Here is a 26,239-nt window from a genome sequence, read left to right on the forward strand (position 1 = left end):
CCCGGCACCCGACAACATTTTGTCACTACAAACGTTTGAGTTTAGCACGCCAATTTCTCCTTAGATTAAAAACGCGTACGTCATCAATCTACATGGTTCTATTAGTCAAAGTAAAACTTGAAGGCCTCTGTGTTCATCTAGTCTGGATTGAGAAAAAACGGTTGTGGAAAAAACTGTCTTTGTGAGCTGTGTCTTGAGTTAACATTATGCAATAATCCAAGATGAATTTATTCCTACTCAGTCAGTGAGAATTTACTGTATTCCTGTACCACTGACTTAGCACCTGAAAATACTGTTTATTTCATACTAATCTTGTGACCAGTGAGTTTCTTCATCTTCTGCTCTCCTCTCATCAGATGTCAACGACCACAGAAAATGGAGTGGGAGGGTATCGGAACACAAGCGGAGAGAAAACATACAAGAAGGTAAAGTTTCGTTCCGCCACACTTCCTCACTGCTCTCTCTGGCAGGGTTTGTTTGGCCTTTTATGAGAACCATGAAGGGAGGTTTCACAGTGAGTGTTGTTGGAATGAATTCCCATTCATCGCTAGGATGAAGTCCAAGAAGCTTTCACTTTTGAAGTCCTTTTAATGTCCTGCTTCTACACAGTTGGTACATGATGTCCTGACCTTTCAGAAGTAGCATGCCTGGGAAGCTCACAGTCCATTTGCTGCTTTACTGTATTTTCAGTTGGATTAGACATCAATGGTGGTGATGGGATTTTGGCGCACACAATGTAACAGGGCTTATTGCAAAAAGTGCAGGCTATTTGAAACATCTAGGTAATTTATTTGATATTTTCAGAACTATTGAAGCTACAGTGGGGCAAAAAAATATTTATAATACTTATTTTCCACCATAATTTGCAAATAAATTAATAAAAAATCCTACAATGTGATTTTCAGGATTTTCTTTCCTCATTTTGTATGTCATAGTTGAAGTGTACCTATGATGAAAATTACAGGCCTCATCTTTTTAAGTGGGAGAACTTGCACAATTGGTGGCTGACTAAATACTTTTTTTGCCCCACTGTATGTAACAGTGTAATTTGTAAAAATAACCAGCCATCTTGGCATCAGCTGGCTTTCAATGTCATTACTGTAACGTGCTTGTTTCAGAGAATCTGACATTGTTTTCTGACTGTATTGTATGTTCCTGAACGCCCATCTTACATTTGCCTCCTTTATAAGACATGCCTATAAAAGAGTTCTCAGTACAGTATCTCTAGGGAATTTGCTACCTTCTTGCCCTTTGGAGTTTATGCCTAGTTTGCTTTCCTTTTTAGCACTGTGCATTTTTTTTTTGTAAAAAACACCATACAAATAAACATGTAATTGTAATTAAATGTATTGGTTGATTGCTTGATTGATTTGTTGATTGATTGATTTATGTGTTGATTGGTGTGTTTGGTTGTCTCTCACCCTCAGACCACGTCGTCGGCCCTGAAGGGGGCCATCCAGTTGGGCATCGGCTACACGGTGGGAAACTTGACCTCCAAACCTGACAGAGATGTTCTCATGCAGGACTTCTACGTTGTGGAGAGTGTCTTCCTGCCCAGGTGAGGAGCAGGGACATTACTGATGATTATAGTGATGCTACAGATGTAGAATCTTAATTTGATCACCTTGTTGCAGGAGAACTTCACTGCAATGCAGGAAATATAAAACTAGAAGTGTATTTGAGGTTTTAAAAGGCTTCTGAAGTTTATAAATTCCACTGTTTGAAGATGTAATCCGGAGGCAGGTTTTCTATACAGGTTCTCTTTTCGACCCCCTCCGTGTATATGGAATCAAACACAGAAATTTTATCATTCTCCTTAGCTATCATACTCTGCTTCCACCGGGCATTCCACTGGTTTCAAAACTCGGTCCTCCAGAAAGTGGAGAGCATTAGCAACTCTTTTGCAGTTGTGATATCTTTCCAAAAAGCTGTCTTAGAAAGTATTACCTACACACACTGAGCAGCTCTTCTTATAGACAGAAGCATGATACACGGCAGACCAATCCGAACTCATCTCTTGGCATGTCCAGCCCATCCATTATCTCAGCCAATCATGGCTAGCGGGAAGGTTCCTGTCTTTCTGTGGCTAAACCAACTTGGCTCATAATTAAAATGTTGTATTCATATTTACAGATGGCATACAAGTTTGTTATTAAGGCACGTGAAAGTTCACATGTTCCAGAAGGCATTTCTGCCAAAAAACTTTTGAATTAGTGACACGCGACACAATCCTAGTTTCCAGAAACGAGCCACATATATTGTATTTGCGTACGCTTTCACACAAAAACATGCTTTACATCCTGAGTAGATTAACCATAATGATAGGTCCATTAGAAACACTACAACCTATTTGTGGGTGCTGCTGTGAAGTGACTCATTGCCTTTCTGTAGTGAGCCTGTGAATGAAAAGAGGAACTTAGGTTGAGCTCAATCTGTCTGCTAGCTGAAATAGGATAGCTTCATGTCTGGATCACATCATGAGACAAGAGGCAGGAGGCGTTCTCCTTAAACAGTATTGATGCACGGAGAGAGATGGATTCCCAGGGTTCATATCCCAAAGAATAGAAAAAGGCATCTATCATTTAACATGAGAATGAATCAGCTAGTTGAAGTCCTGGTGTGCGAACCCAGTCTCTCTAGTGGATTGAATACCCAATACCCTGGGAATCCACATACTGTGTCTCTTAATGCCAGAGTGCAAAATGTACTGCGTGCCATGCTTGGGCCATACAATCCTCTATCTTAATAATTACATCATCAGCTTAAAGAAACACATTATCTAACCCAGCACACACCTAGGAATTCTCACGCATGAACACGTACACACACATACATGCATCCAAATACACGCAAGCACACAAACGCGCACAAGCACACACACACAGCTTGTAAGAGATGATATCATTAGTGCCATCAGACAATGTCACTGTTTGAATAAGCTTCTTGTTTATGTCTCACACATTTTTCTCAAGATCTAGAGCAGGGGTGTCAAACTCATTTTGCCCGGGGGCCACATTTGGTCTTCCATGAGGTCCGGAGTGCCACACTGAAAATGTGTCATTATTTAATCTCTGTCAAAATGTGCATAGAAATAGTCCTCTATCCATCGTTTTTGGAATTTTAGATGCTCCCGGACTGTCTAGCTTTAATTTCGGTGATTATTAGCGAGCTGGACACAGTCAATATGCTGTATGAATTTAAGTTTATGTCTACACAGTTTCCATTCGTTTTTAGTCATTTTAAAGTATACTGATTTTGTTTACCCCTCCCCCCAAAAATATAATTTTTATGATGTATTTTTACTCAAACCACCCGCGGGCCGGATTGGACCTGATCCAAAATGATCAAAAAAATTCAACAAACCCCTTCCCAAATGAAAAACAGTAAATCAAAAAAGAATTTCAACCTCTTGATTGACTAGCCTCTTTCCTTTCAAGCCTTGCGGAGACTTGGACTAGGAAATGCTTTCTGTGTGTCACTTTCCAAATGGCACATCAGGACATGCAAATGTTGTCCTTCAATAGAAACTATATTCAAACATGCTGTCAGTTTATACTCACAGACTGAGTTTCACCATCATTATGCTAATTTCAACATACACTGAGTATACCAAATATTAGGAACACTTTCCTAAAATTGAGTTTCACCCCATGTTGACTCCAATGTTTCCCACAGTTGTGTCAAGTTGGCTGGATGTCCTTTGGGTGGTGGACCATTCTTGATACACACAGGAAACTGTTGAGCGTGAAAAACGCAGCAGCGTTGCAGTTCTTGACAATCTTCTGATGCAGCCTGGAATCGAACCAGGGTCTGTAGTGATGCCTCTAGCACTGAGATGCAGTGCCTTAGACCACTGCGCCACTCGGGAGCCCCAGGCTGGTTTTGGATGCCTGTATTTCTCAGACATTTTCTGACTCTCACATTGCTTATCTGGTGTAACTTGTCTAGTCGTATTTTCTCTAAAAGTACCCTATGAAAGACACTCATAGCTGTGTGAAGTTCTCCTTAGTCTAAATGGTTCTAATATGAGGCCTTGCACTCACAGCAGGCAGCACATGGCTATGTGCAGCTGGAGGTAATTCTCCTTGCTGCCCACACACACTATATAAGCAGTGTGATTTCATTCAGGAGGAGGCTGATAATCACAACTATTGTGTTACACAGCGGAGCCAGGTTGTAGCTTATGCTTTATCTTGGCCAGGTCGCAGTTGTAAATGAGAACTTGTTCTCAACCAGCCTACCTGGTTAAATAAAGGTGAAATAGAAAAAATATTTTTTTAAATCCCGTTGCTGAGTGAAAGCACGGCTCAACATCTTAGCCGAGTCCAAAAACATGGTTTCAAAAGCAGCTTGGCGTTGAGATTCCCTGGAAAACACAGCCTTGTTAACCCACTGTTAATGGATTTAGGGGAGTTGTTATTCTCTAAAAGATTTCAAGGAGCATCTGGAGCTAAGCTAATCACCCAGCAGACCCCCTGTGTTCTGTTCCACCTGGCACAGCTACAGGCTCATGTTAAACTGGGTCAGTCTTTATGTGAGCCATGCCAGTATCTCATATAGTAGAGGAAGAAAGGAAAACAGAAATGTTTCTTATGTAGTCTCTCTCTCTTTCATTGGACACAGAGCTCATATCATCATAGTGCTAGTCTATTGTATTGTGTTGTAAGGTGTTGTGTTGTAAGGTGTTGTGTTGTAAGGTGTTGTGTTGTAAGGTGTTGTAAGGTGTTGTAAGGTGTTGTAAGGTGTTGTAAGGTGTTGTAAGGTGTTGTAAGGTGTTGTATTGTGTTGTAAGGTGTTGTATTGTGTTGTAAGGTGTTGTTGTGTGGTGTTTTATTGTGTTGTGTGTTGTACAGTGTTTTATGGTGTTGTAATGTGTTTTATGGTGTTGTAATGTGTTTTATGGTGTTGTAATGTGTTTTATGGTGTTGTAATGTGTTTTATGGTGTTGTAATGTGTGTTATGGTGTTGTATTGTGTTTTATGGTGTGGTATTGTGTTGTATTGTGTTGTAAGATGGTGTGGTGTTGTAAGGTGTTTTATGGTGTGGTATTGTGTTGTATGGTGTGATGTTGTGTTGTGTGGTGTTGTAAGGTGGTATTGTGTGGTGTGGTTTTGTGTTGTGAGGTGTTTTATGGTGTTGTAAGGTGTTGTATGAGTATTGTTTAGGGTAATCAGAGCTGTTCTCGCTCTCCAGGCTCTGACCTCTAAACAGGGCTGTGTGCCACTGGAATACCAGTTCATCTGGCTTGCCATCATGGGTTACTGTATTAATGTCAATACACACAGAGGTGTGTTGCGCTACTTCATGCCACGCTGAATGGAACTGACTGGGCTGAATGCTCTGACATGAAGATTGTGTTCTAGTTATAGCCCCCCCCCCCCCCCCCACACATTTTTGCTGAGACTGTGTGATATTTGTTTGCAAAATATCAGTCTAGATCAGTAATAGTGATAGTTTTCTACATTTGTGAACTGATCAGCTGAGATTTCTTTGTAAGGCTTTGTCCAAACTTACTTGCTTGTGTTTGTGAGGATATTCTAACTAACTGTTCTGTGTCTATGTTGTCTGGTTGGTCTTGTTTCCATCAGTGAAGGGAGCAACCTGACACCGGCGCACCACTACCCAGACTTCCGCTTCAAAACCTACGCCCCACTTGCATTCCGCTACTTCCGAGAGCTCTTCGGGATCAAACCAGATGACTACCTGGTAGGTCTATGCACAGCACCTGATCGAGACACATCCCATAGGTTAGAGTTCATCCTACCTATCATGTACAGTAGCTTTCTACAATAAATTCATTGGGATCAGTGGTGACTAAAGTGTATTTTACATGTATACATTTTAGTAATTTATCAGACACTTTTATCCAGAGCGACTTACCGGAGCAATTACAGTTAAGTGCCTTGCACATCGACAGATTGAGGCTGTAATTTCCCACATCGACAGATTTTTTTCACCTAGTCAGCTCGGGGATTCGAACCAGCGACCTGTTGAGCTTGTGATGAAATTGTATACATGTGCTTTTCTTATAACTCATTTATGTGTTCTATTCATGTGCTGTTCTATAAACCAATTTCTGTGTTCATGCAAGTGGCTGACTTAACGAATCCTCACTATCAGCAGCTGTAATTTGTCAGTACGCCCAGACCTTGTTTTGAGAATGAAATATATCTCAGTTTCAAGGTCTCAGTTTAGAGAGAAGAAGCCTTGTGAGGTGTTGGTCTGTCACATGTTATGAACTAGTATTGGTCAGTGATATGAATGAAACAAAATGGTAATGATGAATTAATTATGCTAAATCATACAAATATAACTTGTCTGTGTATAGCCGTATATAAGACAACTGCTGGGACTGCCCCAGCAGAGCTCCCGACAGACATTTACTATGGTGCATTAAGTTTGTTGGAATCTCTCCAGCGCGCTGACAAATAAAGAATGATTCAATTAAGATTGACTTTGAGTGTCGCTGTGTAAGAAGTTCCACATTAAGCTCTTAACCGCTAGTCTACCTGCCACCCTGTGAGAGCAGTGGTTTTACCCTGTTCTACGTGTCCAGCTGTGGTGGTGGTGATTGGGGTTGGGCTGGGTGTAAGATAATGGTCATGCTAATTGAGCATGCTTTCATTATGACGGGTTTAATTGTATCCCCTGCACATTGAAATGAAATGAGGCTGTAATTTCCCAGAGGGTGTGCGTGTATCAGGAGTTAACCCCGTGCTGACCGATCCAACTCAGGAGGCATGTCAGAGAGAGAGGCCCTTTAGGTCAAAGTCATTACCACTCTCTAGTATTCTGCTGTCATTATCACTGGAATAGGTGGAGCAGAGGATAATACACCATAGAGTTTCAATATGCAGCACTACCTACCATACAGTATATATACATATATCATACTGTATGCAGGAGCAGGCCTGGCTATTCACTGCATGATCTGTTATCTATATATTATTCCACTCACACATTACTTATCATTTGAAATGATTTTCTACCATTTTTTCTATTATGCCCATAGCTTGAGGTTTTGGATGAACACTCTTTACGTCAAGGCTGTTGCAGCCAGCCTCACCACAACTCTTATGAATGCCCTACCACACTCTGCATTTATGATCTGTAATCATTGCTAGCAGACAAAAGGCTACACGACAGGCAAAGAAAGAGTGAAAGCCAGAGAGGGGCAGATTGGAAGTGGGAGAGAGAATGAAGGGTGATGCAAACACGGTCTTAATGTGTGTCCTTGTATTGATTATGCATTTATTCAGAGACCGGAGCAACAAATCAGCTTAATTAAGACACACACACACATACTACCCCCCAGGCTACTGAATGCAAATGCAGATATATTGCGGATGTGTTTGTGCTGTGGGCTCAACGTGATTGCAGACTGCCATCAGTCTGTGGAGAACCCCATGCCTTCTCTCTCTCTCTTATCTATCTATCCATCAGAATACACAGTGCTGTTTCCCTTTTACTGCACTTATCATTAAAGTTAGTGTTTAATGGACACAGCACTACTGCCTTTCTTCACTGACTTCCCCTATTCCTTTGATTTCCACATAGAAGGGGTTCTGTTAGACTAAGGCTTTTCTGTTCATATGGAGAACAACACAAAATATGTTCTTGGAACGGTTGTTGTATGTGGGCTCTATTGCCAGAGGCTCATCTCATGTAAACTAAACTGGAAATGTTCTTGTGTGTACAGACATGGGCTTTGTTTGTGAAGGTACAACTGATAAACACACACACATGCTGGTGGAAACAATACATTCACCCGTGCCCTGAGGCTTATTGCTGGCCTTACGTGGGGTTGGGTGTGTGTGGGGTTGGGTGTGTGTGTGAAGTAGGGGTGTGTGTGTGTGTGTGTGTGAAGTAGGGGGGTGTGTGAAGTAGGGGGGTGTGTGTGTGAAGTAGGGGGGGTGTGTGTGAAGAAGAAGGGGTGTGTGTGTGTGAAGTAGGGGGGTGGGTGTGTGTGTGTGTGTGTGTAGGGGTGGGTGTGTGTGTGTGTGAAGTAGGGGTGTGGGGGGGGGGGGGGTTGGGTGTGTGTGTGGGGGGGGGGTTGGGTGTGTGTGTGGGGGGGGGGTTGGGTGTGTGTGAAGTAGGGGTGTGTGTGTGTGTGTGTGAAGTAGGGGTGTGTGTGAAGTAGGGGGGTGTGTGAAGTAGGGGGGGGGGTGGGTGTGTGTGAAGTAGGTGTGTGTGTGTGTGAAGTAGGTGTGTGTGTGTGTGTGTGTGTGAAGTAGGGGGTGTGTGTGTGTGAAGTAGGGGTGTGTGTGTGTGTGGGGGGGGGGGTTGGGTGTGTGTGAAGTAGGGGTGGGTTGGGTGTGTGTGTGTGGGGGGGGGGGGGGTGTGAAGTAGAGGTGTGTGTGTGTGTGTGTGTGTGTGTGTGAAGTAGGGGGGGGTGTGTGTGAAGTAGGGGGGGGGGTGTGTGAAGTGTGGGTGTGTGTGTGTGAAGTAGGGGTGTGTGTGTGTGTGTGTGTGAAGTAGGGGTGTGTGTGTGTGTGTGTGTGAAGTAGGGGGGGGGGTGTGTGTGAAGTAGAGGGGTGTGTGTGAAGTAGGGGTGTGTGTGTCTGTGTGAAGTAGGTGTGTGTGTGTGAAGTAGGGGGGTGTGTGTGTGTGAGGTAAGGGGGAGGGTGTGCGTGCATGGGTGAGTGTTAATGAAATACCGTGCTAGAAAAGCCACGCAAGCATCTTTGAATGAATGAAACAGTATGTTTGCATTCCAGACCACACCAATTGGAATACAACTTGTTCTTTTTTAACCACACAATAAACAACGGACGGTGTGTTAGGTGTTTGTCCATGGTATAAGTTGTGTTTTGTAAATCAGGCGAGAACCTTGTTGTCGTGAGGATTAGGCAGCTCGTTCAATGACCACAGGACTTGATTGAGGCAGCACAAACAGATCTGCGACTAGGTTATGGTTGTACAGGCATACTGTACCTCACCAGTTGAATTGTTTTGTTGTTTTTACAGACATATTAAACCAGTTATGTTGTGTGTTGTTTTTACAGGCATATTTAACCAGTTATGTTGTGTTGTTGTTTTTACAGACATATTAAACCAGTTATGTTGTGTGTTGTTTTTACAGACATATTAAACCAGTTATGTTGTGTGTTGTTTTTACAGGCATATTTAACCAGTTATGTTGTGTTGTTTTTACAGGCATATTAAACCAGTTGTGTTGTGTGGTGTTTTTACAGACATATTAAACCAGTTATGTTGTGTGTTGTTTTTACAGGCATATTAAACCAGTTGTGTTGTGTGGTGTTTTTACAGACATATTAAACCAGTTATGTTGTGTGTTGTTTTTACAGACATATTAAACCAGTTATGTTGTTGTTTTTACAGGCATATTAAACCAGTTATGTTGTGTTGTTGTTTTTACAGGCATATTAAACCAGTTATGTTGTGTGGTGTTTTTACAGACATATTAAACCAGTTATGTTGTGTGTTGTTTTTACAGACATATTAAACCAGTTATGTTGTTTTTACAGGCATATTAAAGCAGTTATGTTGTTTTTACAGACATATTAAACCTGTTGTGTTGTTGTTTTTACAGACATATTAAACCAGTTATGTTGTGTTGTTGTTTTTACAGGCATATTAAACCAGTTATGTTGTGTGGTGTTTTTACAGACATATTAAACCAGTTATGTTGTTGTTTTTACAGGCATATTAAACCAGTTATGTTGTGTGTTGTTTTTACAGACATATTAAACCAGTTATGTTGTTTTTACAGACATATTAAACCAGTTATGTTGTGTGTTGTTTTTACAGACATATTAAACCAGTTATGTTGTTTTTACAGACATATTAAACCAGTTATGTTGTGTGTTGTTTTTACAGACATATTAAACCAGTTATGTTGTTTTTACAGGCATATTAAACCAGTTATGTTGTGTGTTGTTTTTACAGACATATTAAACCAGTTATGTTGTTTTTACAGACATATTAAACCAGTTATGTTGTTGTTTTTACAGGCATATTAAACCAGTTATGTTGTGTGGTGTTTTTACAGGCATATTAAACCAGTTATGTTGTGTGTTGTTTTTACAGACATATTAAACCAGTTATGTTGTTGTTTTTCCAGACATATTTAACCAGTTATGTTGTGTGTTGTTTTTACAGACATATTAAACCAGTTATGTTGTTGTTTTTACAGGCATATTAAACCAGTTATGTTGTTGTTTTTACAGACATATTAAACCAGTTATGTTGTTGTTTTTACAGACATATTAAACCAGTTATGTTGTTGTTTTTACAGACATATTAAACCAGTTATGTTGTTGTTTTTACAGTCATATTAAACCAGTTATGTTGTTTTTACAGACATATTAAACCAGTTATGTTGTTTTTACAGACATATTATACCAGTTATGTTGTTGTTTTTACAGACATATTAAACCAGTTATGTTGTGTGTTGTGTTGTGTGTTGTTTTTACTGGCATATTAAACCAGTTATGTTGTGTTGTTGTTTTTACAGACATATTAAACCTGTTGTGTTGTTTTTACAGACATATTAAACCAGTTATGTTGTTGTTTTTACAGACATATTAAACCAGTTATGTTGTGTGTTGTTTTTACAGACATATTCAACCAGTTATGTTGTTGTTTTTACAGACATATTAAACCAGTTATGTTGTTGTTTTTACAGACATATTAAACCAGTTATGTTGTGTTGTTTTTACAGGCATATTAAACCAGTTATGTTGTGTGTTGTTTTTACAGACATATTAAACCAGTTATGTTGTTGTTTTTACAGGCATATTAAAGCAGTTATGTTGTTTTTACAGACATATTAAACCAGTTATGTTTTGTTGTTTTTACAGGCATATTAAACCAGTTATGTTGTGTGGTGTTTTTACAGACATATTAAACCAGTTATGTTGTGTGTTGTTTTTACAGACATATTAAACCAGTTATGTTGTTTTTACAGACATATTAAACCAGTTATGTTGTGTTGTTGTTTTTACAGGCATATTAAACCAGTTATGTTGTGTGGTGTTTTTACAGGCATATTAAACCAGTTATGTTGTGTGTTGTTTTTACAGACATATTAAACCAGTTATGTTGTGTGGTGTTTTTACAGACATATTAAACCAGTTATGTTGTGTGTTGTTTTTACAGACATATTAAACCAGTTATGTTGTTGTTTTTACAGACATATTTAACCAGTTATGTTGTGTTGTTGTCTTTACAGACATATTTAACCAGTTGTGTTGTGTGGTGTTTTTAGACATATTAAACCAGTTATGTTGTTGTTTTTACAGGCATATTAAACCAGTTATGTTGTTGTTTTTACAGACATATTAAACCAGTTATGTTGTTGTTTTTACAGACATATTAAACCAGTTATGTTGTTGTTTTTACAGACATATTAAACCAGTTATGTTGTTTTTACAGACATATTAAACCAGTTATGTTGTGTGGTGTTTTTACGGACATATTAAACCAGTTATGTTGTGTGTTGTTTTTACAGGCATATTAAACCAGTTGTGTTGTGTGTTGTTTTTACAGACATATTAAACCAGTTATGTTGTTGTTTTTACAGGCATATTAAACCAGTTATGTTGTGTTGTTGTTTTTACAGACATATTAAACCAGTTATGTTGTTTTTACAGACATATTAAACCAGTTATGTTGTTGTTTTTACAGACATATTAAACCAGTTATGTTGTTGTTTTTACAGACATATTAAACCAGTTATGTTGTGTGTTGTTTTTACAGACATATTAAACCAGTTATGTTGTTGTTTTTACAGACATATTAAACCAGTTATGTTGTTGTTTTTTCAGGCATATTACACGAGTTATATTATGTGTTGTTGTTTTTCTCCTCAGTACTCTATCTGTAATGAGCCTCTGATTGAGCTGTCCAATCCCGGGGCCAGCGGCTCTCTGTTCTACCTGACCAGCGATGACGAGTTCATCATCAAAACCGTCCAGCACAAAGAGGCTGAGTTTCTCCAGAAACTACTCCCAGGTTACTACATGGTGAGTAATTTACCCAATCTGGTCTGCGTTCCCTATACAGTGCACTACTTTTGACCAGGGCCCATAGGGCTCTGTTTAAAAGTAGTGCACTATATAAGATTTAGGGTTCAGTTTAGGTTGCAAACCTAGTCTCAGGCCTTTTAAACAGTGGAAAAATACTGAGGTTTAAGGTTTGGGATTAATGGTTAACTGAGTATTCAGAGCTATATGAACTCTAACCAATCCAGAACCTTAATAATCTACTAACTGCAATCCACCTCTCTCCCCACATCCACACACAGAACCTGAACCAGAACCCACGCACGCTGTTGCCTAAGTTCTACGGTCTATACTGCATCCAGTCTGGAGGCGTCAACATCCGGCTGGTGGTGATGAACAACGTGCTGCCGCGCTCTGTCAAGATGAACTACAAGTACGATCTGAAGGGCTCCACCTACAAGAGACGTGCCTCCAGGAAGGAGAGAGAGAAGGCCTGTCCCGTCTTCAAGGACTTGGACTTCCAGGACATGCATGAAGGGCTCTACTTTGACGCTGACACCTACAATGCACTGATGAAGACCCTACAGAGAGACTGCCTGGTAGGTGTAGACTGGGACATGTGTGTGTGTGTGTGTCTGTCCGTCTGTCTGTCTGTCGGCTCGAACTCTGACTGTGTGGTAGGGCCTGGTGAAGCTGTGCTACAACACTGTCTTGAGTACCAAGAAAAGCAGATTATACAGCTGGTTTGAATGTTATGTCATTTCGACTTGCTGAGTCATCCCAGTATTGCAACGCATCTCAGCAAACACATGGCAGGAGCAATTTAACAAAACAAAGCAGATTCCTCACATTCTTTCAGTATTGTATGCAGATTATGGAGAGTCGTTCTGGCTTTTCCAGTCATGCTAGAATTAGAAACTAGAAGTACTATCAGATGAGAAGGCTCAGTTTACAGCACTATCTGTACGCTCATCTCTACAGTCTACTGTTTTCATTCCCAAACTCTGGACTTAAATGGCCAAACTCCTGGTGATGTCTTCCCTTGGACATTGGGTCAGATGCCAGAAGAAGGAAAGGGCACAGATTGTATTTGTATTTGGACTCCCTCTGTCTCTGGGAAATCAGCAACCTCTCCCATTCAAACAGGATACTCTGCACTCAGTACACACGCTCAAATAGTATACACTGCATACACGTACACACACGCATATATACTAATGCAAGTATGCACACACGCACGCACGTGCGCCACACCCACACACACTCGCTCTCCACTCTTCCACTTCAAACTCTGCTACATTGTATACAAGCCTAGAACAGTGTGTGTGATTGTAGGGTTGGACAGAGTGTTTTGAGAAAGGGAACTGTGTGTTGCTGCAGTGTTTGGCACTGGGACTGTGTGTTGCTGCAGTGTTTGGCACTGGGACTGTGTGTTTCCACTGTGGGTTCATTGGGAGCTCTGAGCTCTGTTCAGTTCCATGACAGCTCTCCAAACACTGAGTGTGATTAAGAAATGTTCCCAGCAGCGTGAGAGCGAGAAAGTAAGGGAGCGCACCAGCCTAAAGATAGGAGTCCAAACTGAGGCTGCATTCCTGTCTATTTCAGAGCAATCGCCACCAGATTAGCCTGTCTAATCTAGTGAAGTAGTGGGATCCGAGCTATTGTTCAACAGAAAGAGAACACCACAACTCTGCTCTGAGCAAGGAGCTACTTTGCCACACCTAAAATGTACATAGAACAAACAGGACCACAACAAGTCAAGCTGGAGATCTATAGGCCTACAGCACTACTATGCTGTACACTGTGTACAGAACATTAAGAACACCTGCCTTTTCCATGACATAGACTGACCAGATGAATCCAGGTGAAGCTATGATCCCTTATTGATGTCACCTGTTAAATCCACTTCAATCAGTGTAGATGAAGGGGAGGAGACAGGTTAAAGAAGGATTTTTAAGCCTTGAGACAATTGAGACGTGGATTGTGTATGTGTGCCATTCAGAGGCTGAAATGGGAAATTCATAAAATGTAAGTGCCTTTTGAACGGGGTATGGTAGTAGGTGCCAGGCGCACCGGTTTGTGTCAAGAACTGCAACGCTGCTGGGTTTTTCATGCTCAACTGTTTCCCGTGTGTATCAAGAATGGTCCACCACCCAAAGGACATCCAGCCAACGTGACACAACTGTGGGAAACATTGGAGTCAACATGGGGCCAGCATCCCGCTTCCGACAAAAGGGGGATGGGGATGGGTCTCAATATTAGGAAGATGTTCCTAATGTTTGGTATACTCAGTGTATATCTGTCTTATCTCCCTCTGTTGTCATTGTGCTCTGTTCAGACCTACACTACCTGTTTGTGAATAGATAATTGGTTGATTGATTGAAAACACGTAATCAATCATAATGTGGACTGTTACAGATCATATGGTGAATAGTCTTATTCAGCTATTATTATACAGTATAGTTCTTACATAACCCTATGTACTGTACATAACCCTGGCCGCCTTGGCTAGCTCTGAAGGGATGAAGGGATATATCTCATGTGGGAGAAGAATGAAGTTGCCCCTAGGCAGTTTAGTATTTTCAACAGTTAAGTTATAGTTAGTATATGTGGAGGTTTAGCTTATCCTAGATCTGTGCCCCTAAGGACAACTTTAAACCAGAGGCTGTTAAGCCTGTGTTGTAACAATGTGGGTGTTGTCCCTGACAGAGAGAGCATGGTAGTGTCTGTCTGTCTCTGTCTCTGTCTGACGGCACAGGGTGCTTCACTCTGTCTCCAACCAGGATGTAGACATCAGGAAGTAGACCAGGAACAGTAAGGAAGACACACTTCCTGTTTAAGGTATCCAACCTTTGAAAACTTGGAAATGTTATAGCCTACGATGTGATTGTCAAGGACATTTGTTTTACTCCCCCATAACAATGTCATGGCTTCTGTGAACCAGTTTTTTACCACTTTCATTGTATCGGAGACTGAGCTGTTTTTCAACAGCAAACGAGAAGTGGTGACTTAATGAATGGAGTTAGTCTGCATGAGTAGCACGGTGTTGTGGGTATATATAGGCCTGTTTGGTAACAGGCTGTCCTGTGTGTTTCTGATGACTCTCCTTTGGGACACCGCCTGGAGTCACGCCTCGATGGATTTGGCTGCTATAGCTGGCTGATTCATCTCCTCTGCTCTCCTTGTGTTTGTTAACTAAACTCACACACTCCTCAATGTTGACTTTCTATTAGCTCAGAATGGTGGGGAAAGGATAACAGTGGTTCACAGATAGGGCTGTGACGGTCATGGAATTTGGGTGACGGTAATGGGCCGGCCAAATGACCGTGGTCACCGTAATAACCGTTTCATGATGGTCTTCATCTGTAACCGTTGGTTACACAGTTATTCAGTAATTGTGCCAGCCCTATTCACAGACACTCTAAGATGACCTCTTGTTTGAAGTCTTTTAGACGACCTCTGTCTCTCTGTCCCTCCCCATCTCTCTTCTCTCACTTCCTTTGTACTTCAAAGTATAAAGAGAACAGTGTTTCATGCAGGTCATTAATGTGCCAGGCCCAGGTTTTATAATGACTGTTTGTTTGTGTCTGTCTGGGGTGGGGGGCTGTGTCTGGGGGGGGGGGCTGGAGCACAGTGTCTTTGACGTCATGATTCTGACACAATGTTTGTTTTTGAAATGTCTCCTTGTGTAAATGTCTTCCTCTTTTGTCTTTTGTTTAGTAGGGAGAGTTGTTAAGAGACAAAAATACATTCTGTAACTGTAACCCTGAACAGAAGTTATTGTGGTACGTCTGAGCAGTGGTTGTACTGTAAGTGACTGGACTGTAGCTAGTTTGTTATTGTCACGGCTTCCTGCCTTCCCCTCCTGAGCAGTAAGCAAAGCGCCCCCTAAGCAGAATCTTTGTCCGTTTCCATGAGTAAGCAGTAAACCCCTAGCCACAGAGCCTGCTGCCACACCGAAAAACAGGAGTGGGATCGAGAGGGACGTGGGTGAGGGGGGGAAGGAGATTCAGCCAAGGTATGGAGGGGAGGTAAGGGGTGAGATGAGAGAGGGGGACCAGGAAGTGTCTGCTGCTGAATGTGGGTCACTGAGGGAAATGTAGAGTAGTATGTTTTTCCTTCTTCTCCTCTCTCCATCTCACAACAAACTAAGAACATTAATAAACCATGCCCAGTCCTATGACTGGAGAGGGGAGTGGGGGGGGGGGGGGAGACAATGTACAGTGACAATGTAATTGTCACTGCACTGCAGGGCTCTGAGATGTTGTTGAGAGGATGACAATGTCAAATGGAATGACAGTTTAACGAAGGGTACAATGTTTTGTAAGGGGTTGCCAATCATGAGGTCTGTTTGTGACTAGGGAAGAGGGACGTGGAGTGGCATTTAACTTGATGTCTGCAAAGGTTTTTGTCTGGGAATGCCCCTATTAATTTGAGACGGAAACAAACACGTATGCTCACATGCACGCACACACACAGCGCCACACACACACACACACACACACACACACACACACACACACAAAGGGGCCGGATTAATGCAGGGGCTGAAGCTTCTGGGCTTCAGCCCGGATAATAAGGAAATATAAACTGTATAATAACTGCATAATGTGACTGGTCAATTGTGTGAATCAATGGCTAGGTCCAAGAGGCAATGTTCAAAATACAACAGAGAGCATCATTTAGCGACAGAGGATCAATAGTTTATAAAAAATAACTGTGGATTAAGTTTTATCACAAGAACATTTGGGTATCTGCCAAAATAAATGAAACACCAACATAAAGTGTCTTAGTGATTTCTTAATCCTGCCCTGCACAAACACACAGAATGTTTGGGATTTATTTTCTTCTCATTATTGTTATAGAACTCGTGGCGGGTCATGTTGTCCCCCTCTCCTCCTGCCATGTCATGTTGTCCCCCTCTCCTCCTGCCATGTCATGTTGTCCCCCTCTCCTCCTGCCATGTCATGTTGTCCCCCTCTCCTCCTACCATGTCATGTTGTCCCCCTCTCCTCCTGCCTTGTCATGTTGTCCCCCTCTCCTCCTGCCATGTCATGTTGTCGCCATGTCATGTTGTCCCCCTCTCCTCCTGCCATGTCATGTTGTCCCCCTCTCCTCCTGCCATGTCATGTTGTCCCGTCTCCTCCTGCCATGTCATGTTGTCGCCATGTCATGTTGTCCCCCTCTCCTCCTGCCATGTCATGTTGTCCCGTCTCCTCCTGCCATGTCATGTTGTCCCGTCTCCTCCTGCCATGTCATGTTGTCCCCCTCTCCTCCTGCCATGTCATGTTGTCCCCCTCTCCTCCTGCCATGTCATGTTGTCGCCATGTCATGTTGTCCCCCTCTCCTCCTGCCATGTCATGTTGTCCCCCTCTTCTCCTGCCATGTCATGTTGTCGCCATGTCATGTTGTCCCCCTCTCCTCCTGCCATGTCATGTTGTCCCGTCTCCTCCTGCCATGTCATGTTGTCCCCCTCTCCTCCTGCCATGTCATGTTGTCCCCCTCTCCTCCTGCCATGTCATGTTGTCCCCCTCTCCTCCTGCCATGTCATGTTGTCCCCCTCTCCTCCTACCATGTCATGTTGTCCCCCTCTCCTCCTGCCTTGTCATGTTGTCCCCCTCTCCTCCTGCCATGTCATGTTGTCGCCATGTCATGTTGTCCCCCTCTCCTCCTGCCATGTCATGTTGTCCCCCTCTCCTCCTGCCATGTCATGTTGTCCCGTCTCCTCCTGCCATGTCATGTTGTCGCCATGTCATGTTGTCCCCCTCTCCTCCTGCCATGTCATGTTGTCCCCCTCTTCTCCTGCCATGCCATGTTGTCGCCATGTCATGTTGTCCCCCTCTCCTCCTGCCATGTCATGTTGTCCCGTCTCCTCCTGCCATGTCATGTTGTCCCGTCTCCTCCTGCCATGTCATGTTGTCCCCCTCTCCTCCTGCCATGTCATGTTGTCCCCCTCTCCTCCTGCCATGTCATGTTGTCGCCATGTCATGTTGTCCCCCTCTCCTCCTGCCATGTCATGTTGTCCCCCTCTTCTCCTGCCATGTCATGTTGTCGCCATGTCATGTTGTCCCCCTCTCCTCCTGCCATGTCATGTTGTCCCGTCTCCTCCTGCCATGTCATGTTGTCCCCCTCTCCTCCTGCCATGTCATGTTGTCCCCCTCTCCTCCTGCCATGTCATGTTGTCCCCCTCTCCTCCTGCCATGTCATGTTGTCCCCCTCTCCTCCTGCCATGTCATGTTGTCCCCCTCTCCTCCTGCCATGTCATGTTGTCCCCCTCTCCTCCTGCCATGTCATGTTGTCCCCCTCTCCTTCTGCCATGTCGTCCCCCTCTCCTCCTGCCATGTCATGTTGTCCCCCTCTCCTCCTGCCATGTCATGTTGTCCCCCTCTCCTCCTGCCATGTCATGTTGTCCCCCTCTCCTCCTGCCATGTCATGTTGTCCCGTCTCCTCCTGCCATGTCATGTTGTCCCGTCTCCTCCTGCCATGTCATGTTGTCGCCATGTCATGTTGTCCCCCTCTCCTCCTGCCATGTCATGTTGTCCCCCTCTCCTCCTGCCATGTCATGTTGTCCCGTCTCCTCCTGCCATGTCATGTTGTCCCCCTCTCCTCCTGCCATGTCATGTTGTCCCCCTCTCCTCCTGCCATGTCATGTTGTCCCCCTCTCCTCCTACCATGTCATGTTGTCCCCCTCTTCTCCTGCCATGTCATGTTGTCCCCCTCTCCTCCTGCCATGTCATGTTGTCCCGTCTCCTCCTGCCATGTCATGTTGTCGCCATGTCATGTTGTCCCCCTCTCCTCCTGCCATGTCATGTTGTCCCCCTCTCCTCCTGCCATGTCATGTTGTCCCCCTCTCCTCCTGCCATGTCATGTTGTCACCATGTCATGCTGTCCCGTCTCCTCCTGCCATGTCATGTTGTCCCCCTCTCCTCCTGCCATGTCATGTTGTCCCATCTCCTCCTGCCATGTCATGTTGTCCCATCTCCTCCTGCCATGTCATGTTGTCCCCATCTCCTCCTGCCATGTCATGTTGTCCCCCTCTCCTCCTGCCATGTCATGTTGTCCCCCTCTCCTCCTGCCATGTCATGTTGTCCCCCTCTCCTCCTGCCATGTCATGTTGTCACCATGTCATGCTGTCCCGTCTCCTCCTGCCATGTCATGTTGTCCCCCTCTCCTCCTGCCATGTCATGTTGTCCCCCTCTCCTCCTGCCATGTCATGTTGTCCTCCTGCCATGTCATGTGATTCTGTCATTCCTTTGGAAGATGACGGGGACAACAATGGCCTCTCTCACAAAGCCAAACCACGGCAGATCTCAAATGACACCATATTCCCCATGCAGTGCTACAGCTGGATCTAGCCACTACGCCTAACATAAAAACATGGAGACATTCCATCAAATGTCAATGTAAAGGCTGAGAATTGTAATTATTTTAAGGACACTCCTGACCTCTAACGACCAACTAAAATCTAAAACTGACCTTACCTTAACCAAACCCTAACCATAACCTGATTTTTACCAATTCTGAAATGAAATATCGGTTTGCAGGTCAGGAGTGTCCTTATAGCCTTTTCCGGGCAGGCTGGTGTGTGGCTCTATTCAAAATGGTTGCCTAAGAATAGGACGGGGGAGTCAAGAGGAAGGGATGCAAATCAGAGACATGGAAAATACCAAGCTCGAACAAGAGCACAAGTGTTTATTCTGAATGTTTGTGTGTATGTGTGGCTGGTGTGCGCGCGTGTCTGTATGATTGTTCATGGTTTGCATTCGTCTTAAAAGGACACTACAGAACTAATTAACCATGATTAAACCACCAACAATAAAGCACAAATAAAGACGCATTTACCATGGGGATATCCTGGAAATAGCTGTTCTATAATCTTATTGTGGGTGTGCTCAGTCATGGTGCAATGGATTCTAGTTATAGATACATCAGTGGTATAACATATCTAAAGGCCATCTTTGCTCAACTATATCCATCCTACTGTCCACTCTTAGTAAGGGTGTGTTTGTGTTACAGTCTTTATTATCAAAGATCCTCATTCTGGACATATTAGTTCACATTTCTTAGATTATGTCTGAAAAGGCAAATAAACTGGTTCTGTTGTGGTCCTTTCACTCAGCCTGTTTTCTACTAGCCAGTTCCATATAACGGATGATGATGACTGAGTCTGTTATGGCAAGTTTGGAAGTTCCCGATGTTGGAAATACTGTTTACGGAATCCAACTGAGAGCAGATTCTAGGAATTACCATGACAATCATGATGACCATTCCTTGTTTCTCGTTGTCGTCTCTCTTACAGACAGACAGACAGTGCTATTCTTAGATGTTTCGGGGATTGGTACAATAATGCTTAGAATAAGACGATTCCCGTGGTCCAATGATGGAAAATCAGGCAAACTACATTAGCAATTTTTTGGATGCTAATTCGATAATCCTATTATGGCAGAAGGGACTATAAAAAGGATGACTTTCCACACATCATATCACAATTGCCTATTTATCTTTGGTCACACAGAAATACGGGTCACACTTCAATAACCCAGATGATAAAAAAACACTTTTTGTTTAAAATGCACACAGCTGTGTGTGATACTGGTCAGATTCCGGACTTAGACCAAGGCCAACACTGCTCCAACTGTTTCCACTCTTTGCTAGCCTACGGGTTGTTTTGATGTTATTTCAGATCATGGTAATTAACTGTGTGGTTTCATGTTGTGTGCTGCAGGTGTTGGAGAGCTTTAAGATCATGGACTACAGTCTGCTTCTGGCCGTGCATGTTCTGGACCAGAGCCCGAAGGAGGGCGGCGAGCCGGGCCAGGCAGTGGGGGATGGCAAGCGGCCCGTGGCCCAGAGGGTCCTCTACTCCACAGCCATGGAGTCTATCCAGGGGGACGGCAAGGCTGCCGAGGCCCACACCACAGACGACACGTGAGTCAGCTCACCTCAGTCATACTGCCCATACACATTCAAAGACAACCACACGTACAGTACACAATCATATACACTGTAATAGCTTGATGACATTTACACTTACACACACTCACATTCACATACACTGAAAAATACATGGCAAAACTCTTACAAACAATGATCAAAACCCTTAATGTGTCTCCTGACCTGACTACATTCTGTGACTGGACCTGCATTTACTGGGCTGTATTTCAGGATGGGTGGAATTCCTGCCAAGTCACACAAAGAAGAGAAGCTGCTTATTTTCCTGGGCATCATCGACATCCTGCAGTCCTACAGGTTTAACATGACTTCATAACATGCTATATTATATAGCATAATAACATACTATAATGTTCTGTAACATGGAGGGTTCGTTGCTACGCCCACAGACTAGTTAGCATTACATATTCTGATTGATTGGATATCAAGCAGCCACTCTCCTGGGTCCTTAAAGCATCCTTTTCTATCCAACTCTGTTAATAAGGGTTCTGTAGCTATCAGTCTTTCCTATTCACTCTGGTGAAGCATTGATTTTCTGTCCCAATGCAGGGAGTAAGGGAGAGAGAAGCTCCTCAGTGTGACAAACCTCGAGGGCCAGAGAGACAGAAGTGTCCCTAAAGCTTGTTCCCTTGTCCATATCTCAGCATCTCTAAGCTGACCTCAGGACCTGTCTGTCAGTGTCTTGGCTGGGGAGTTACATAATGATATCATTCCCCATATATCTTTTCATATTAATCCTCTTCCCTTGCCAACTGTTTGCTTGCCTCAGTCCATCAATTGCAGTGTCAAATGTAACTACAATGGGAGCATATTATGTAACATTAAATGTAATATTGCTGTGGTTCCTGTTCTGTTTTTGGTGTCAACGGGAAGCATCTCAGGTTTTGGGTGATGGGGCTTGGTGCGGGGTTGGGTTTGTTGCGTAACAAGCTCTGTTTGTGACAAGACTTCTTGTTTCCCCCTCAGATTCATTAAGAAGTTGGAACACTCATGGAAGGCCCTCGTCTACGACGGCGTAAGTTGATATGCTGCTGATTACGTGTGTCCTTCTGAACACACACCGTTCATAGGTTCCATTCTTATTGATCACAAATGGCCCTCCCTGATAAAAGCCTGTATTGTCTTCTGTTCTGTCCTCAGGACTCTGTCTCGGTGCACCGGCCTGGTTTCTATGCCAACCGATTCCTCAAGTTCATGAGCACTTCGGTGTTCCGGAAGACTCCGAGTAAGTCTGCTGGCTTTTGTTCCTCAGTCCCCTATGACAGGGATACATTTATGACTTAAGCTGTCACACATGCCAGGCACTGGGATCGGAAAACAAGTGTAATGGTATAAGGGGTATGAGGGCTAAGACTGAGACTACAATAACACTATGTCGGTGTGTCACGTACAGTTTAGTCAACTTTAAACCATTGGAAATGTTTGTACAGATTGATTTGTTAGTCACCTGCTGTGTTGAAGGCAACAACGCAGCTGTGTTGATGTAAGGTCCTCTTACAGGAGAAATGTATACGTGATTGTGTTTTACCAGTTTGTTATGTGGATGATCCAGTAACACATACACTGTTGTCAGTCAATTAAATAGGTCAGATTTCAAACCCTCCCTCAGCTCCTCTCGCTGTGCTTTCAGTTTACGCTGACATACTGATATACGCTGACATACTGATATACGCTCTCTCTCTCTGTCTCTCTGCAGCCATTCGCTTCTCCCCTTCTAAGAGGACTCGTACATCCATCCCTGCTCTCAAGTCGTCCTCTCAGGAGATCCTGTCTTCTCAGAAGGAAGAGAAGGAGGAGGAGAGGAGGCAGAGTCTGGGAGGAGCACGCAGTCTGGCCAGTCTAGACGGACAAGGTAGACCAGCACACGATTATCAATCATCCACACATTCATGTGTTGTAAAAACAAAAAGCACCTGAGAGAAATCACTTCCCAGATATGTCATGTAGACCATACCTCTCATTATGTCTGGACCGATGGGCCTTTGAAAACCACTTGGTCCCCATAAACTAGTCCTTCAGTAGTGCCATAGTGTCTCCACCTCCAGCCCCCACTGAAATGTTACCTCACCGGAAGGAAAACACAGTCTATATCCTGTTATTAACAGCCAGTCCTCCTAACTCATCCCTCTCGCTGTCTCTCTCGGTGTCTCTCTCGCTGTCTCTCTTTCGCTCTCTCTCTCTCTCTCTCTCTCTGTCTCTGTGTGAGTGATTGAGTTAGCATTATTCATGTAAACTCTTTCTGTGTCTCTTGAGGAGTCATTATCAGGCCCTGACTCCAGTGACTGGCTGGATTAGAATCAGGCCCTGACTCCAGTGGCTGGCTGGATTAGAATCAGGCCCTGACTCCAGTGGCTGGCTGGATTAGAATCAGGCCCTGACTCCAGTGGCTGGCTGGATTAGAATCAGGCCCTGACTCCAGTGGCTGGCTGGATTAGAATCAGGCCGCTTTCCACAATAGTAACTCAGCGTCATGACTCTTCCTCTACGGTAACACCACTGTTGGCCAAACTGTTGGCCAATATTACAGGAAGAGATGAGGGTGCAGACTTCTGAGTAAGAGAGAGAAGTCTTGTTTCATATTGCAACATAGCTTCTTTAGTTTATATGAAATCTTATTTTAACTAAACAACACCTTTGTGCACGTTCTATGTCCAACCTTCATATAACATACCATAAAGACATTTATATATTTTACATGTACAGTTTCATTTTCAATAGCTTACTCTACGTATTCTAGTTAACCAATTCCACTCATACCTTCGGTCTTGTTAGAAAACCCTATTTTGAGGGATAAAAGGTTCTTGTAGGGACAATTACATAATAATTGTAAGCACAAGACATGGTTGTTTTATTATCTCATCTAATTAAACTAATTCAAACCCATGTTCTGTCCTGTAGCTTCGACATCCAGTCTGTACTGTAGGTCTTTAGATCATGTGTTAAATTAATAGCACAGCACAAGCACCCAGGACTTTGTCCTTGCCCTGTCACATCTGCATACTCTTTTGGGGTTTAGGCCCAGGTTGCTGTTATACAAATACAGTTAATAATACATTGACTGACTGAAGGCATTATGGCTTTGTGTGTATCTCTCAGTGAGGTCATGGCTTTGTGTGTATCTCTCAGTGAGGTCATGGCTTTGTGTGTATCTCTCAGTGAGGTCATGGCTTTGTGTGTATCTCTCAGTGAAGCCATCGCTATGTGTGTATCTCTCAGTGAAGCCATCGCTATGTGTGTTTCTCCCAGTGTTTGGCTCCTACCTGCGTCCTGACCTAGTCCCTGACACCCCATCTTCCTACGAGGGCTCCTCCATGGGAACCATCTCCTCCTCCTCCATCAACCTGGAGACCCAGTCTGAAGACAGGTACCTCTCTCCCCTTCCTTCCTTCCACCTGGAGACTCTCTGTTCCCCCCCCCCCCAGTAGTGTCAGGTTCTAACCCAACTGGAAGTCTCCATTGTGATGCCTGCCTGGTCTTGTTCCCTTCTCAGGCTGTCTGTTGCCCTAAATTTGTCTATCAATGTGTTTCATGAATATTTGACTCAAGGCTTTCAGAAGGTCTGATTAAGAGACATTGTTAGAAGAGAGAGTGTAATTTTCTGACAGGGTGACTTTTTCTATGTATGTACATAATCCCTTTTCTGAGGTGTGTGTGTGCCTGCATGTCACCTTTAAGAGGGGTAGGCAATAACATGCCATAAAATGGTAAACACATTCCTGAATTTAAGCAAAGTCAGGAGTCAGCTGACATGCATCAAGGAAATGGCCTGTTTCAGATGTACACCAGCCCCCAGTGCCCCCTGCTGTTCACGTGATGCTGTGTTTTAAAGGACGTTTATTTTCCCTGATTATTTGGGACTCTTTTTAGAGGTCCATAACCCAGTAAAGGAGTTCCACATAAAACATAATGTCCCAGAATTCCCTTACTTAAATGAACTTATCCTGTTTGTAAGTTCTTAGACATTAACTTCCCCTAGAGAGACCTCTAGTCTATAGCCAGACACCAGACACACAGGTTTTCCTCTGTTTCCCTGAAGGGGGTTTCACCTGGCTGTCATTTTCATGTTGGATTCTTTGATTTGCTATGCAGTTAATCTTGCACTATGGTCAAAAGAAGGGAGCTATGTAGGGAATAGGGTGCCATTTGGGACTCTTGTTTGTATATCTACTTATGTGTGTTTCTTGTTCTCCTGTTTCCCCTCAGAGATGAAATGGCGTCCAGCTCAACATTCACCCTGCAGGACAGCGCCATCTGTCTGACTTCAGAGCAGAGCACCATGGACGTAGAGGTGGACATGGACCGGGATGATGGCTCAGTGCTCGATGTCTACTTAGTGAGTATTCACTCACTGGTCCCAAATTACACCCTATTCCCTACATAATGCACTACTTTTGACCAGGGCCCATAGGGCTCTGCTCAACACCCTATTTCCGATAAGAAGATAACTTTTTAAAATGTTTCTGCTCCAGTTTTTTTTTGTTTTTTTTTAAACCTTTATTTAACTAGGCAAGTCAGTTAAGAACAAATTATTATTTTCAATGAAGGCCTAGGAACAGTGGGTTAACTGCCTTGTTCAGGGGCAGAATGACAGATTTTTACCTTGTCAGCTCAGGGATTCGATCTTGTAACCTTTAGGTTCTAACCACTAGGCTACCTGCCGCCCCAACATGACATGTTCTACTCTGATTTAGCCACGGTCTCCTGTATTCCTGACCCTGAGTGGGCTCTAGAAAATGTATCCTCCATATTTATTCATCTGGCAGATAAACACACCCCTTTTAATCAATTCAGAGTCAAAGATAATGTAGGTGAAACCCTTGGTTTTCAAATCAAATCAAATTGTATTTGTCACATGTGCCGAATACACCTTACAGTGAAATGCTTACTTACGAGCCCTTAGCCAACAATGCCTTTTTAAGAAAAATAAGTGGTAAGTAATAAATAGATCAAATAATTAAACAGCAGCAGTAAAATAACAATAGTGAGGCTATTTACAGGGGGTTAGTTGAGGTAATATGTAAATGTAGGTAGAGTTAAAGGGACCATGCATAAATAATAAACAGAGTGTAGCAGCAGTGTAAAAGGTGGAAGGCAATGCAAATTGTCTGAGTAGCTCGTTTATTAGCTGTTCAGGAGTCTTATGGCTTGGGGGTAGAAGCTGTTAAGAAGCCTTTTGGACCTAGACATGGCGCTCCGGTACCGCTTGCAGTGGGGTAGCAGAGTAAACAGACTGTTCTCTCTGGTGCTCTCGATGGTGCAGCTGTAGAACCTTTTGAGGACCAATGCCAAATCTTTTCAGTCTCCTGAGGGGGAATAGGTGT

General features: G+C 43.3%; 1 protein-coding gene across 7 annotated transcripts in view; it reads left to right on the top strand.

Annotated features, from left to right (window-relative positions):
* The window catches only part of LOC110536168 (phosphatidylinositol 4-phosphate 5-kinase type-1 beta), a 68,951-nt gene that overhangs the window by 39,377 nt on the left and 3,335 nt on the right, over positions 1 to 26,239 (top strand). For all 7 annotated transcript variants that reach the window (XM_036936045.1, XM_036936041.1, XM_036936046.1 and 4 more), the window contains 12 exons: positions 357 to 425; positions 1,428 to 1,558; positions 5,589 to 5,706; positions 11,835 to 11,987; positions 12,269 to 12,565; positions 20,692 to 20,894; positions 21,132 to 21,215; positions 21,885 to 21,933; positions 22,059 to 22,143; positions 22,615 to 22,770; positions 24,165 to 24,282; positions 25,122 to 25,251. In XM_036936045.1, the coding sequence (XP_036791940.1) occupies positions 357 to 425; positions 1,428 to 1,558; positions 5,589 to 5,706; positions 11,835 to 11,987; positions 12,269 to 12,565; positions 20,692 to 20,894; positions 21,132 to 21,215; positions 21,885 to 21,933; positions 22,059 to 22,143; positions 22,615 to 22,770; positions 24,165 to 24,282; positions 25,122 to 25,251 (1,593 nt within the window). The remainder of the gene's footprint in view (positions 1 to 356; positions 426 to 1,427; positions 1,559 to 5,588; positions 5,707 to 11,834; positions 11,988 to 12,268; positions 12,566 to 20,691; positions 20,895 to 21,131; positions 21,216 to 21,884; positions 21,934 to 22,058; positions 22,144 to 22,614; positions 22,771 to 24,164; positions 24,283 to 25,121; positions 25,252 to 26,239) is intronic.

This window comes from Oncorhynchus mykiss, chromosome 11, assembly GCF_013265735.2.
Source record: "Oncorhynchus mykiss isolate Arlee chromosome 11, USDA_OmykA_1.1, whole genome shotgun sequence".
Lineage (NCBI taxonomy): Eukaryota > Metazoa > Chordata > Actinopteri > Salmoniformes > Salmonidae > Oncorhynchus > Oncorhynchus mykiss.